General features: G+C 39.9%; 2 protein-coding genes across 3 annotated transcripts in view; both read right to left on the bottom strand.

The window, feature by feature from the left end:
- Positions 1 to 112: 112 nt before the first annotated feature.
- On the bottom strand, positions 113 to 10,030 carry CCNA2 (cyclin A2). 2 transcript variants are annotated; one of them, XM_063310816.1, is made up of 8 exons: positions 9,795 to 10,030; positions 8,417 to 8,669; positions 7,023 to 7,135; positions 4,940 to 5,163; positions 4,278 to 4,482; positions 2,515 to 2,628; positions 1,366 to 1,499; positions 113 to 1,214 (listed from the first exon to the last, which is right to left on the bottom strand). In XM_063310816.1, the coding sequence occupies exons 1-8, from the start codon at positions 9,939 to 9,941 to the stop codon at positions 1,163 to 1,165; spliced, it is 1,242 nt and encodes a 413-aa protein (XP_063166886.1). In that variant the 5' UTR covers positions 9,942 to 10,030; the 3' UTR covers positions 113 to 1,162. The 2 variants fall into 2 exon arrangements, with proteins under 2 accessions (XP_063166886.1, XP_063166887.1); XM_063310817.1 differs by lacking the exon at positions 2,515 to 2,628.
- A 1,222-nt stretch (positions 10,031 to 11,252) lies between these two features.
- Positions 11,253 to 15,471, bottom strand: part of BBS7 (Bardet-Biedl syndrome 7) — a 29,438-nt gene continuing 25,219 nt past the window's right edge. The window contains exons 19-20 of the mRNA XM_063309990.1: positions 12,347 to 15,269; positions 11,253 to 11,876 (exon numbers count right to left, since the gene is read on the bottom strand). Of these exons, the coding sequence (XP_063166060.1) occupies positions 15,133 to 15,269 (137 nt within the window). The 3' untranslated portion in view covers positions 11,253 to 11,876; positions 12,347 to 15,132. The remainder of the gene's footprint in view (positions 11,877 to 12,346; positions 15,270 to 15,471) is intronic.

The following is a 15,471-nucleotide window of genomic DNA, read 5'->3' as shown; positions in this document are numbered from 1 at the left end:
TTTGTCTGATCATTTAGAAGATAAGCACAAATGTGTTTCAAAGTACAAAAGCAGCAGACTAAAAACTTTTCAGTACACGAAATATATTTTATAAGTCAAGTTACTGCTGAGATCCTTTTAGAGGATTTTATTTACCAGCTTCTAGATGGTTACACTTAGGTCTTTCCATGCATTTATTTACTGGGAGCACATATCAAGCATTAGTTGTTTATAGGAATTTAATCCTTCTCAAATATGAATATAAAAGTTAACCCTTACAACATAGAAAACCTGGTATTTGCCCAATACACCCACTACTTCAATCCTGTTTTAGAACTTTAAGATTATACCAAGAGTAGAGGTGAAAAGGTATTCATCCTAAGGATCCTAACCACCTGAAGCCAGGATACAGAGCGGTGTGCTCCTCCAGCAACTTATTTGCCTTGCAGCAGTACGGAATCTGCATCACCCTGCTGATTGCAGGCTATTTCATCTGAGGGTCAGGAAATTGGCTTGCTTAATTGCAAACACATTAAATTAGCCTGTTTTATGACCTTGGTTAGCAGAAGGCAGGATTTTAATAATTTTTTTTTACGGCAGTAACTAATTTTACCCTCCTTGATATTGGAGGCTCTTCCTTTACATTCCAGACTCACTGGTTTGAATAAAAGCTATTAATGCAGTGTTTATAAAGCTACTTTAGTAACATATTTCAAAAAAAAAAAAAAATCACTATCCTTAATAGCTGATACAGCCTTCAAGTAGAATGGGGGTCTTTGTTAGCAAAAAGTGTCACAGCAGCAGCTTTCTCAAGTTCAGCTACTGGGCACTTAATCATTTCAAATATACCGTTGTAACTTTATTATATGCAGACATTCCATTGAACTATCTTGATTTGCAATTTTAGAGTCAAATCCTCACGCTGCTCATACTGTTTTAAAAAGGTTGAACAGTGCCACTCAGCAGTTATACCTGCATGGTTTAAGTCTTTTTCAACACAGCTTTAAAGGAGCGCCATCTAAGCATGTAGAACAAGATTGCATGTACAAAAGTTTACATTAAAACATTATAAAAGTATAAAACCTCATAATTAGCTATGGTAATATACCAGATTGATTCAAGTCTAAATATAAATTTAAAACTGTACATTTGCAATGGACAATATATAGGTTTGAAATCTCAGTTATAATAAATCTAGTGTCTCTGGTGGGTCAATGAGCGACACTGCATGGTATCTGAAAAAGATAAAAGTGATATGAATATTATTTCTGCTGTCTAGCACAGTATTTATGTTTGGCTCTTTTTATGTACAAATTACTCTAACATACTCCAGTAGTTGTTTCAATTACAGAGTAAAAAGCATCTGCAGTCAAGGGTCAGACTTACTTTACAGTCTTGTATTTCTCTCTTACAGACTGTTGTGTATGCTGTGCTGCCCTGCAGTAGGTCTTGTGGAGGTCTAGGAGACAAGGCTTAATACTTTCAGTTGTATATCCCGTCACTTTAGCAAGAGAATCCGTCTGTGAAGGAAAGTCAAATGTTTAAAACTTCAGAATATTCTTGATGTTTGGTCATTTCAGTTGCCAGTTTATAAGGCAGAAGAGACCATTCAGCCTAGATCTGATGAAAATTAGGTCTGTGGAGCTTGTAGAAGTGTGACTGCCAAAGGCTCTCAGAAATCGGTGGAGCTAACTTAAATTGCTAACTGATACTACAGTTTTGCTTCAAAGCACCTTTCTGGAACTTAATCTGAAGCCCTAGTTAAAAAAGAAAAAATCCTTATGGCTGAGTAGGTGTCCCCAAGATTACCCTTTTCAGCTCCCTCAAAAAAGGGAATATGTAGCATGTTTAGAGTCAAAGATACTACAGTTTAGAAGGGGTGGGGGCAAAAAGAGTGGGATGCACAGCTAAGAGGAAGTTTTCTGTTATGCAGAACTAATACGGTCCAAACTCTGGTACAGAGAAATTAGAGGCCACAGGATTATGAACAGAATTATCTTTCATTTAACAATCACAGTATAAGGCTATTAAATTGTAGGGGAGTTTCACCAAAACAAAACATTTATAAATATTTTAGGTCACTAAATTCTAATGAAATGGTTGCATATTTTAATACATGGTGATGCACAGGAGAACTCATCTCCTGCAATGTTGATAATAAAGAAGCCTTACCATTTAATAGTCATTCCTGGACTGTTCACAGGAAATAAAATGTAACCACTGCACAGCAAGATATGACACAGCATACAAGACCCATTCAATTAAAGAGACTGAAAAGGAGAGGTCTTCAGCTGATGCCCAAAAAGGACAATTAATATAAATATAAGGCAAACTTCTCTGGAAGAATTTTGTCAAGGAGTGGAACATGTCTAAGAAGACTGTCCACAGCTATCACTTGCCTCTGACCAACAGCTCAGAAAAAGGCTCTCTGAAATGATCCCCTCTACAGGCAATAGATGTGGGAATAGACAGTTCTGTTAATGCATATTTCTGAGGGACAAATTGGAAGGGCAGGCGTATTGTTTTTATACATACCCAGGTTTTCCCAGAAACTGCATAGTTTGCTATATGAAATGCTGCTGCAGCAATTACTGATGGCAAATATTTCAGATATGTGTCTGCATCAATTAAACTCAGTTCACCCAAGTACTGTAGTAAAATAGAAAACATAACCTTAATTTCTAATACCAAAATATCCTTGTACATTTTCTATCAAGCAGTACAAGGTCCAAATATTTTATAAATCCTATTTTTAAGTAAAAGAGTTCATTGTGAAGTTTTATATCTATTGAGATATTAATTAAAAGCCTACCCCACTGCACTGTTATCTTATGAAAGCTACAACATAAAGGTAGGAAAATATTCTGCATATAAGATGCAGAATTTAAATTTGACATCATTTATTTTTATTTATATATCAAATTTATTCCCTGCCCATCTTTCAGGGAGTGACTCTGGGCAGGTTACATAAAACAGAAATAAAACATTAATTAAAATACAATAAAACAGTAAAACAGTACAGTAAAAACAATCTTCTTAATAAATGTGTTCCAAAAAGATGGCTAGTAAAAAGTTCTTGATTTAAATTCCGGGGAGTGACTTTAGGGTGCTAGCCACCCCTAGGGGTGGCCACCCCTCTTCACCCCCCATGGGAGATGGCAGAGCCAGGTCTTTACTCCTTTCCAGAAGGCCGGGAGAGGGGGGGTCTGCTTCACCTCTGGGGGAAGAGAATTCTATAGGGCGGGGGCAACAGCAGAGAAGGCCTTCTTCCTGGAACCCACCAGATGACATTCTTTCAGCAACAGCATCCACAACATGCCCTCTCTGCCTGACCAGGTGGGACAGGTCGATGTAATGGGGATGAGACAGTCCCTCAGGTAACCTGGACCCATGCTATGTAGGGCTTTGAAGGCAATAGCCAACACTTTGAATTGGACCCGGAAGCAGACTGGCACTCCACCCAATGCAGCTCCCGCAGCAAAGGTGTTACCTGTGCCACACTAGGGGCACCCAAAATTGCTCGAACCACATTTTGAACCAGTTGTGGCTCCTGGATACTCAAGGGTAGCCCCATGTAGAGAGCATTGCAATAGTCTATACGGGAGATGACTAGGGTGTGAGTGACTGACTGGAGGGCTTCCCGATCCAGGAAGGGGCGTAACTGGTGCACAACACGAAGCTGAGCAAAGTCCCTCCTGGCCACGGCTACCACCTACTGCTCAAGCAGGAGTTGTGAGTCCAGGAGGACCCCCAGATTCCACACTGCGTCTGTCTGGGGCCGTGAAACCCCATCCAGAACCAAAGATAGTAAACTCCCGGATACAGAGGAGCCCCCAACCCTCAGCCGCTCCATCTTCTCAGGGTTCAGCTGAAGCCTGTTGTTCCCCATCCAGACCCCTACAGCCTTCAGGTGGAAAGGGTGGTCACAGCCTCACTTAAATCACCTGAGATGGAGATGTGTAGCTGAGTATCATCTGTATATTGATGATACCTCATCCCATGGTGGCAGATGATCTTGCCCAGAGGCTTTATGTAGATGTTAAAAAGGAGCAGAGGGAGTACTGAACCCTGCAGCGCCCCACTCAGGTTGGGCCACAGGCTGGATCTCTCAGCATGCTAAGCCTTTATTTCTCTAAGATTACTTTTTTATCTAACTAGCCAGAAAACAGTCTGAAGCAAAGCTGTTTTCTTTAGAACTTAAAAGTAGTATATTTTCAAAAGATACCAATCGTGACAGGTGAACAAATTTTTAAAAACTGCTTCTAATATATTTCTTTTTGAAAAACCCCAACACTTACCATTGCCAAGTTTTCCACTAGGGAGCTGGCTGGCTGGTGTAAGAAGTATTGAGAAAGGAACTGATTTATTGTAGGAGCTGCCAGATCAAATGACAAGACTTTTAGGACTAAGTGCTCCATTCTGAGAACTTGTTTCTTTGTGTAAGTGTCATCTGTGATATAAACAAATTCTGCTACTTCTGGAGGGTAGATTTCTTCAAACTTTCTACAGTAGGAAGAAAAGCACTGATATAATCAATTGTTGCCACCAAGTGTTTTTTCCACAACTTTTTCCACAACTATATTGGTTCATTGATTCAGATATTATTTGGTCACAGTAGCTAGTGTTGTAAGCTTTTACCCTACACTGTAACTTCTTACTGCCAAATGCTTACACGCATTCTACCTGTGACAAATATTAAAAGTAGAAAAGGAAACAACAGTTTGTGGTGGATGTTTAAGTTTGACTATTAACCTAAGATTTAAAAATATCTATAGTTCATATGTTCCCTTTGAGAGATATCCTGGATTTATATTAAGCATCCCTATATTTATATATCAGAAAATACTGTCAGGTAGAACAGAATTTGCACAGATACAAGTTTAATGTAATTAACACTACATTAAAAGACATGAACATTTTTAAAAATAAATGCAATACCCCAAAATTTTCATCTACTTACGATGCCAACAGCATAGCTGCAGTTCCCACAAGCTGAAGCTTTCCTCGTAGCACTGACATTGAAGACAGAAACCTATCAATGTAATTTACAGCCAAATGCAAAGTTTCATTTTGTAGTTTGTATTCTTCACCAACTTCCACTAGCCAGTCCACAAGAATAGCCCGCATATTATTTGTAATATCTGGCTGTTTCTTCATATAACCCACTTTTGGTTTGCATTTCACCTGTAAAGAAATTAGCAATTACCTCTTGTCGCATTGAAACACCTCTAGCTTCTATATAATAAAGTTGATTTGCAATTAACTTACTACCAAAATGCAAAAAAGGTTTTCAAGCCTTTAGTGTTTTGTCCCAATTGGTACTTCTGCAGTATTAGCATATTAAACTTTTAAAAATGAAATGAAGTCCGTATGCTCTGTTAGTGGGCAGCCACCTATGTAAGTACACCTCATACTGAAAGAGGAAGGCATTAATAAGTTTTAAACATGCATGCTTATAGTTTCTTTTTGATATAGGAGGAAAAGGTATTGGATTACCCACTAGCTATGCAAGAGCTACATCCTATAAAAGTAGACAAGAGAGCAAAGACAAACTTCATTTTTGATCAGTTGAAACCAGCATGCTCCAACTCTCTCCACTGCCAATATTTGGAGCCTTGGAGATGATAATTCCTGCTCTCTTATCACACTGAAGTTAGACTATGGCAATGTACTTTACACGTGGCTGCCTTTGAAGCCTCCTGAGAAATGCAGCTGGTGCAATATGCAGCAGCCCACTTGAGCTCTCTTATAGTCACATAATACCAGTTTTGTGGGTGCTATGTTGGCTTCTGATGAGTTTCCCAGGTACAATTCAGAGTGCTGGTTTTAACTTAGAAAAGTCCAGATGGGTTGATTCCCAAATATCTACAGGACCATCTCCTTGCATACCCCATTTGCTCATCTCAGGAAAGGAAGCTTAAATCCATCCCTATTCAGATGTTAGCTGAATGAAAGCCAGGAGACAGTGCCTCTCTGTTACTGCCCCTTCCCTTTAGAATAGCCTCCCTTCAGTAGCTGGCAGCTACCCTGATGGCATTCAGGAAAGCCTTAGAAATTGTATTGCTCAAACTGACATGTAATTGTTACCAAATTTTAAAGTGGATGCTGGTGATTGTTATTAAGATGTTACTTCACTGTTTTTATTAGTTCATGTATGTTCTGTTTGTTTCATTTCATTGTCAAACAACCAGGAGTCATACTGGAATTACAGCAATATATAGAAACTGTTAATAAATTAGATTCTTAAAATAGATTAGATTCTTGTCCAACTTAAACCAAAGTTTTATGTTCACAACCTTGATCTAGCCTTTCTTGGACCAAATCAACCTAGCAAAAGAATTGTGTACCTTATTCAATGGTAGCCATTTATTCTTTGTCTCACTTAACTCTGTCAAAAGAGCTCGTGATCTTTTAAACATGAGAGTGCTTACATACTCTTCCAAATTCAGTATACAATTGCTCAATCCAGACAAATGAAGATACAAGGCAATTTAAAATAGATTAAAGGATAGGAATTGATGTGCACCTGTTACAGAACTGAACTACATAGGCAAGTTTTCCAGTTGATATTGGTTTAGCCTGGTATAAATTAGTTCACATTTTACAAGTGAGTCCATCACATAAACATCAAGGAATTCCAGCAAGTAATCTAGCCTTCTGAAGAATTCCTTCAGAGTTTCCCTGGATCTTTAATATCCTGCGCATATACATTGATAGGAACCATCATGATCTTCCACTTCTCCACAATAATCCCTCTAATCAATCCCACTAGGTTCACTGAACCTCTGACTAACTTGGAAGATAAAGGCTTTTCCTTGTTGCATGCCAATAGCCCCTGCGAGGTGCAAGTATGCTCCAGATAGGAGTTAGAAATAGTTACATTATAATATCACTTCTAATGATCAAGCAAAAAAAAGGGGCAGAGGTCTCAGATATCCTAGCCCAACATTTCTCCGCATCTGGAATAGGCTAGATGTAGTTACATGTTTAAGGTTCAACCAGGTGTTTTTTTTCCCCATTGTGTATGCATGATCAGTTCTTACCTCCATTTCTCTAAGATACTTATAGATATCCTCAATATAGTCTGGGACATGGTTAACATTAATTTTCTGTTCTGCTTCTTGGACTATTGACATATCCATAATACTCAGTGACCCTAAAATGAAAGTCATAGGTAAAGTGTCTTTTAGGCTTATGAAGCCTCAAATGTAAGGCAAGCAATGAATAGTACAAAAAACCTTAAGTTCTTTTAAATCCAAAATTGCTCGACTGCAGTATATACCATAATCTCATAATACAACTTCCTACAATTTCAGTAACTTCTCAGTATTTTGAGCAGCAATATGAATCCATAATAGAACTAAACCTGGAAAGCACCTCTGATTGTAACTAGTCTTCAAGCTTCCAGTGGTCAAAAGCCCTGTGAGTGACATTCACAGATAGAAGATAAACAGCTAGAGAAGCTGTTCAAATATTCTTTGAATTTTTTTTTTAATCTGTTCAATCAGGTCCAATTTTCAGAGGTAGCATAGACAAGTCCCTGTAGTTTTCTTGGCAAGGTTTTTCAAAAGTGGTTTGCCATTGCCTCCTTCCTGCTCTGAATTCATGCTCTGAACTCAGAAAATACCAGGGAGAGCGGGGTAGAACCCACTTGAAGGGCCATGAGCTACAACTCAGCTTCCTGACCTTTTGGGCAACAGGAATGACATCACAGGAAGAAGTAGGCTGAAATTTAAAATGGCCCCCAGTAATAAATTAAAATATTAGTTTTATGGAAATAAGGACTAGGTTCATGGGGCAACAGATGGTATTAGAGCAGCAAAGTATAGGAGACACTTTTATCATTTACTTCATTACTCTATTTAATAGCAGACTCTACAGAAGGAATTCCCCCCACATGCAGAAACCTTTACTGGGGCAAAAAAAAGGTACTCTTAAAAGTACTTTTGAAGCACTTTTCTACCCCTCTAAGGTATATTGGGAAAGTCTACAATATCAACACAATCCAGACTGCTTTAAGGTTCACACTGAAAGTAGAATGCAACTGAAGCATTCAGTCTTAAATTAAAAATCTATGAGGAAAAAAGCCATTCAACTTCAAAGCAAAACTTGAAATCAAAATACATTCTATTTTGATGCTGCCCTATATGTATATATATAAAACCCAACTATTATATCAGACAAGTAATAAGACCCAGGAAATTCTTTGTTTTTCAGTCACATGGTCTTGAAAGCTAATAAATTATTTTCACTGAAAGGAATATGAACAATTGCCATAGTTGAAATTGACTAAATCTGAATAAGCTTTTATAGTACCATAGGCAACAAGAACCTGCAAAAATGAGGACACAATGATATATTTAGCAACTGTAAAATCAAGCAAAGAATCAATTACTATGGTGTACATCTATTTTTAAGGATAGTATATTACCCTCACCTGAGCTAAGATCCATTGGATTGTCTATAGGTGTTAGAGGTTTTCTGGTTCCCATTGAAGCAACAGCTGCCTTCAAGCCTATAGCCTCTTCATTGGGTGAGGTCTTTTTGCTGGACATATGTTTCTTTTGTCTCCTGCTATCAGGTTCATCCAAGTGGATAGTAAAGGCAGGCTGTTTGTTTCCCATTTTACCAATGGGGACACCAAGATAATTCTCATCATTTGTACTCCACGGTATTTGACTAAGGGGAACCTGCAAGAAGAAAAAAACAGCCATAGCAATCAGTCGCCTAGTACTTCACTCATCCAAATGATGCTTTCGCCCATATATTGGGAGGTAATCTTTCTAAACAAAGATAGTGCACTGCAATATGATGTAGTCCACATTACAACTGAAATCACTCATTCTGAGTGAAGACAATGCAACAGGCAACACCAAATTAGGGAAAGTAGTTATAAGAATTAATGATTGGGATCATACACACCACCAAACTGGGTTCATGAACAACACAAAGCCACAAACCTTACTTTGCAAACCACAATGGCCGGGTGAACATAGCACACTAAGCCAAAGGCAAGTTATAAATTATGTCTTGTCATGCTGCAAGAAATGGATCAAATTTCTCGACAGTCCTTTAGAAGGCTGGTCAGTGTTTTGATTGCTACTAACACATTGCCCAACTTTCCTGTGTTGAATGATCCATAATCCACCTTCAGCCATGGAATTCATAAAAATGGATGGCCTCAAAGCTGCCTCAAGCTTCAGAAGAAAACATGAGATATACATATATTAAATAAACAATAAATGAACATATTAAACCATGACATGGCTTGTTTGGCTGTGGCCCAGCCTGTGGCCTGAACATTTAGAGAGTTTTCATGAGGAGGGACAGGGATGAGAACATCCATCATTAGAAGCACAGATTCTCGACAGAGATATTCTCATCCAACGTCAGTCAGAGGCGCCGTCCAGCTGCTGTCCCCACCAAATGGCGTTTCAGTGGGAAGCACCCGCCATATAGAGACTGGGAGAAGCGCCTTATCCAACGGCAAGCGTTTGTCCACCCGTATCAGTTCGCGAACAGTAAGGCCTTCTGCCGTCCGACGAGCAGCCTAACTCCGTCCCTACCTGCCTGCGGAAGGCGAGTCGGTAGCCAAGCCGACAGAAAACTTCCCTCCACTTTCGAAAGGACCACGAAGCGTAAGAGGAGGACCACGCTGGCTGGTCATGCCCCTCGCCTTCGCTGCGTACAAAAAAACCAACCACAGCAGCGCAGGAAGAGATTGAGAGCTCTAAGATGGCGGATATGGGGCCCCCGACTTCGGGCAGGGAGACGGGCATTCCGTCCAGGCCGGGCAAAAGGAAAAGGCGCCTTACCTGCGGCTGGGTCGAGCGGCGGTGATTCGCTTGCAAAAGCCCCAGCGCCATTCGGTGTCCAGGAGCACCCGCAACCTGGGGGACCTCTTTTGCCCCCGGAGGCACATTTTCCTGGTTCTCCAGATCCACTTGGGTGCCGGTCAGCATGATAACGGCGCTGACAGCGGGACCCGCAAACAGCCGGAGAAAACCACTCACTCACTGGAACTGGGCCCCGCTTCGCTCTCGCCGTTCAAGTAGCCCGCGACTATTGAATCCGCCAATGGGAAGGCTGCCCTGGGACGTCACGGTTGCTCGCGAGAGTTAGAAAAAAGAAGAGGAGGGGCGGGGAAGAGCGGGCTTGTGGGAGAGATCACGTGGCTCGCGAGCTTTTGCGTGCTCTGAAATTACTCTCGGGCAAAAAGAGGTTAGTCTCAAGAAGTTGCGATTCGTACAGTTTGTGACTTCATGCGCAGAATAACTTGGTACAGAGCTAGGCGCGAGAGCTCAGCGTCCCTATTCCTATTCGGCGCGGCTGGACTAAGCCAAGAGGAACTAGGGAGTGTCGCATGTAGCGGTTTTGTCTAGTAAATGTCGAGTTCCGAACTCCTCGTGCCACCATAGACACTTTTGGGGGGTAACAATACGGAAGTGGCCTGGCATTACTTTTTGAATGTCTTTTTCGACTTTCGAGTCTAGTCTACGGCCACACTGACGTCGCTTAACGCTGCAAACAACCCACGTGTAGGCAAACCATGATTTATTCAACCCAGTTTGCTGGATTGGCACAACGGATACATAAATTAGCCAAATCCATTTTAGTTTATGGTGCTGTGTTATTGTTCAGTGTGTCTTTGGTATATAATGTACATATTGGATAATATACTTGTTTTTGTCTAATTCCTTGGGCTACTGGAGCACCATTTGTGTTGGGTAAGACTATTAAATGTTATTTAATAAAATTATTTTTCTTTGTCCAGTACCTATTGTTACATTGAAAAGCAACCAGCGCTGTCAGAATCACCATATTACACTGATTTTCTCCATAAACAGTGAACACAGCTATCATTTAACAAGCAGGGCAATTTATCCCTTCTCTCACCAGGTAAAACTCATTACAGTACTTTTAACCACTGGCTGTGGTAACCAGGGCTTAATGGAATTTTCTCCCATGCACAAGAAAACTATTGCCTGCCAATATGACTGTGGCCATTGGGAAAAGGATCCATTTTTATCACGTCATAGTACTTACTGTACGTAAGTAACAATCTGGACTAGCTTTTTTTAGACACGTTGCTCACTTTAATTTATCTAAATTTCATTTGTACCTAAGTGAATCCTTGGCAGCTTTGGCAAAAATGCTTTTACCTATTACAATTTGGGCTGAAGGAGAAATTATAAAAGAGTTTTTCCCAATGGTTAAGATATGAAAACTTAATTTAAAATGCAACACCACCCCCCAGTGGATTTTTTGGGGGGGGCAGATTCTATTCACTAGGTACAAACTTGCAACTGACAGAATTTTCATGAGCATGTATTTAGTAGTTGGGATTCCAATCATATTCTGTTTGCTATACTATTCTTACATTAGAGGTTGAACTTAAATCATGTACTGTAGACTCGCTGGGTCAGCTCTCAGTACCAATGCTGGTAGAATATACATTCAATAAAAAAACCTCTCAGCCTAATTTGTTTTTCAGGACTTACCACTTAAGAACACTAGCCCCTTAAACTTCTTCAAAGACTACAGTAGTAGTTAGCAAAACAGCTTACAAGTGCAATTCAAATACAGTACAAGTATACCTTAAGGGAGGATGGTGGGGGAAATTGCAATAGCAAATCTTTTTTAAATAGCAAAGGAATTTTTTCAGCAAAATAAACTTCTGGAAGCAAAACAGCTATTGTACAAAATTACCTGCTGCCTCTGAAATGTTTCTCAAGAGTTGTCATTCGTACCTCTTGAATTTTACAGAATGTGTCCCAGGTGGATTCCCCTTTTCCAATTCTTTATCTACATTGGAGGCATAGGTATCCTTTACATTTTTTTCCGCCCAGTGTTTATGCCAGGTTCATTCTAAAGCTCATATGTTACTTTCCTACTTGCTTTATTGTGAGGGTCATAGACCTTTAATCTTAAACTCAGTAACTCTTGCCAGAATCCATTAGAATAGGTACAAAGTACTTTAATTAAGGTAAGTGTCTAGTTACAGGTTCAAAGCCTTGAATGAAACTTTCCCACACAATTTAAGTCATTCCATTCCCCCTCACTGCCAACCCCTCCTCCTCGTTAAAATAAACTGCCCAGTACTTTTCCGATTTTTTACTGCACCCCCACTGCTTTCGCTTTTAATCTAGCAGTTTCCAGATGGTGCCATCTACCTGACCTTGATAAGCAGCTTCGCCAAAACAATCCTAAACGACTGTTGGAATGGAATGCTAGCAATTCTCCCCCCTGAACCTCTGTGTTACAACTCTTAACTACAAATATCTATTCCCAGCTACTCAACCCCAATAAATCATAACAGAGTATTGCATTAACTATTAACTATTGCATCTGAATGCTCCACTCTGACATTTATCTTCCTTAGTATTTTCTTATATTTCTAGGATAGGCTTTAAAATGCAAAGTTACTGCCCAGTTTTCTAAAGCTATTTGCAGCTGATACTGATTTATTTATTTCCAGTATTTTTATACCATCACAATTACACATCTGTATGCGGTTTACAAATCAAATAAAAATAGAAGCCATAAATATCGTAACTCTTTAAAAACACCAATAAAATTTAAAATGATTCACAGCCAATTGGATCAGAAGCACTGCATGGTTATTAGCCTGAAGGCCTATCTGAAAAGCTGTTTTAACTACCTTCCAAAAGGTGACTAAAACAGGATTAGCCAGATCTCATGCAGGAACATATCCTAGAGGGCTGGGGCAGTAACAGAGAAGCATTGCTTTTGGGCTCCCACCCCCTTCCTTCACCTCGCATACTAAGGGAGTCTGTAACATCCCTTCTCAAGCAGACTGGAGAAGCCAGACAAAGTCAATTTGGAGGAGATGGTGTGGCAGGCATCCTGAACCTTTACCCTGTAGAGCAATATAAGGTAAAGCCAGCACTTTGAATTATACTCTGAAACCTACTAAAACCAGTGCAGTGCCCACAAACATTGCCAAATCAGCTTACACATAACAACATGCAGACTGCTACTTTTTTATCTACTGCAGATTCTGGGTAGTACTCAAGGGCAGCCGTAGGTAGAATGCATTACAGTAATCCTCCCAAAAAGAACGAAATGGCAAACCAGCTAAAACGGGGCAAGGTATCCCTAGCCACAGCTACTACCTGCTGGTTTAGGAGAAGCTGCCAATCTAGCAGCTTTCCCAAGTTGCAATGTACTCCTTTTGGGAGAGAGCAACCCCTCTAGAGCCAATGGTCAGGAACAGGCTGCAAGACTGCAATCCTATTCAATGCCCTAGCAGCCTCCTTATTACAGAAATTAACCAGGGTGGTAGAAAAACTGCCCATCAGAAACTTCCCAACCACCATCAAGTCTCTGGGGTGGATCTCTTAATTCATCCCCACCCATGCAGAGGCCAACTGTAGTGACTAACCTCAGGCTGACCAGGAAGTCATCTGACAGTGACAAAGGACAAATAACTCTCTCTTCTACCTTCAGATCATGCTCCAGTTGCTTCAAGGTAAAAACTAGATCCAGTATGTGCTCACTTACATGGATAAGAGTTAAAACAAACTCATAATTTGAGGAGAACTTCTGAGCTGCCTCTGACCCCAGCATCAAATCATGGAGGAATATGATTTGTAACAATCATATTACAAATAAATCTGGCACTTAGCAACAGCATGAGGCCACAGTGTCCAGTGGGTACAGAACCTTGGAGGAATAAAAAACACTACTGGGCTAGAATAGGGGACTGGCACCAAAGTGCCCATTATGCTTCTCCTGAAACAACCAGCCCAGCACCTACCCTTATATCTTCCTCTGCTGGTCACTGTTAAAATCTGCTTCCCACTCTCCCACCTAAATGACATATCTAAATGTCTGATCTCCATCTGCCAAGCCTTGAGCTGTAGTGCCTACTCTCCCCATTGCCTTAAGCTGGTATAGGCAATCCAGCTAATACTGCTCTGCTAGCCAACAAAATGGAATAAAATATCCCTAACACTCAACTAGAATTCATCTAGCCCAACAGTCTCAACCTTTCCCTGTCTTTCCTTTCACAAAGGCCATTCTTACTCCAGGATGGGGTTAGGCTATTCCCTCTCAGTTCTGTCTCTTACCGGAAGAGTGAGAAGCCTACTACTTTTCCTCACTAACCCCCTTTCTTGGATGTTCCTGGAGGGAACAACCAAGGGCCTGTCAACAGTAATCACACATGCCAGATTCTCTAATCTCTCAGCAAAATCCCTTACAAGAGCCTCAGTATTTAACAGCAAATTGCTGGCAGTGGCAGCAGAAGCAGCAAGTCACTGCTTTCCACTGCTTGTCTTATACTACTTGTCCAATGTATACGCTGCCATCTCCATCAACTTTTCCTCCAGTCTCATACAAAAATTGTCCATTTGAATTTTTTTTCATCTATATACTTCTCCAGATATTCTCACATTCTCACCAACCATGCTGCATATCACCATTTTATCATTCTTCTTGTCTCTAATGTGCTCCTTCATTCAATTTCCCTTCCATATTCTTCCTTCCTTCTTCTTGTCCACCTTCACATTCTTCTTTACAACTCTATTTTTCTGCACATACTATTTCTCTTCACCATCTCAATCATCTCTGCACTTACAACCATCACCAGGCTTCCTTCCCCAAAGGGTTGCTGTTCTCCATCACAACCCAATCATTTCTCAGCCTGATTCCTATACTCTTCACTCCCAACCATGGAAAGTAATCCAGAGTTAATCCAATTTGGGGGAGGGCATGGGAGCAGAACAGCCACTCTATATGTCACTCCATTTACTCCAAAGAAGGAATCCTGATATTAAAAAATGTGTAATGGGCTCCTCAAGCCCCATGATGGCAACTGGCAGTTTAGAATTATCTATCTACCTACCTACATACCTACTGTATCTAGTCTATGTATAAATTGTGGTATCACAGAACACAGCTGAGCAAAAATAATTGCATTTTCATATAAAAGGTTTCTGAAAATTGTCATACCCAATTTTTAAAAACAGTGACTAATAAATATAACAAGATTCTCTCAAATATGTACAATAGAAATAAAAGCACTGTGATATATATTTAAAACTAGGTAAATGAAACACCAGTTTTCTTTGTCTACATCTTGGTATCTTCTCTTAAAAAATTGTTCACTGCTTTTTCAGTTCTTCTAGTTCAGATAGCACTATCAAAAAATGCAAGCAATGTATTTTGGTCATAGCTTCCCAAAATTTCCAGGAGTAGAGGAACTTTGGTTTTTACATTTGTACCTTTGAACTTAAATTTGTCTATGAATAAATCAGTAATCATACCTGAAAAATAAAATATACAAAACATTAATTGATCAAAATCAGAAAACAACAATTTCATGTACTACTGCAAATGTTTACTAAAGAACTGAATTCATGAGAAGTATTAATTTTATGAATGGCCTATAAAACATGGGTCATGTGGAATAATCTGAAGTGAAATACAGCTGTAGATCAGAAGTCTTAACAAATAAAAGAAAATCAG

This window comes from Candoia aspera, chromosome 8, assembly GCF_035149785.1.
Source record: "Candoia aspera isolate rCanAsp1 chromosome 8, rCanAsp1.hap2, whole genome shotgun sequence".
In the NCBI taxonomy this organism is placed as follows: domain Eukaryota; kingdom Metazoa; phylum Chordata; class Lepidosauria; order Squamata; family Boidae; genus Candoia; species Candoia aspera.
Note: the sequence above shows the minus strand (reverse complement) of the source record. Positions and strands in the feature narration are given on the sequence as shown.

Bases quoted from the DNA above. Each gene is read 5' to 3' on its own strand.
- CCNA2 (XM_063310816.1), bottom strand. From the start codon at position 9,941: ATGCTGACCGGCACCCAAGTGGATCTGGAGAACCAGGAAAATGTGCCT. The intron at 4,483-4,939 runs GTAAGTAGATGA...TTCCTACTGTAG, and splicing joins GCAGCTATGCTGTTGGCATC to AAAGTTTGAAGAAATCTACC. The intron at 1,500-2,514 runs GTATGTATAAAA...TTTCCTTCACAG, and splicing joins CAGTTTCTGGGAAAACCTGG to ACGGATTCTCTTGCTAAAGT.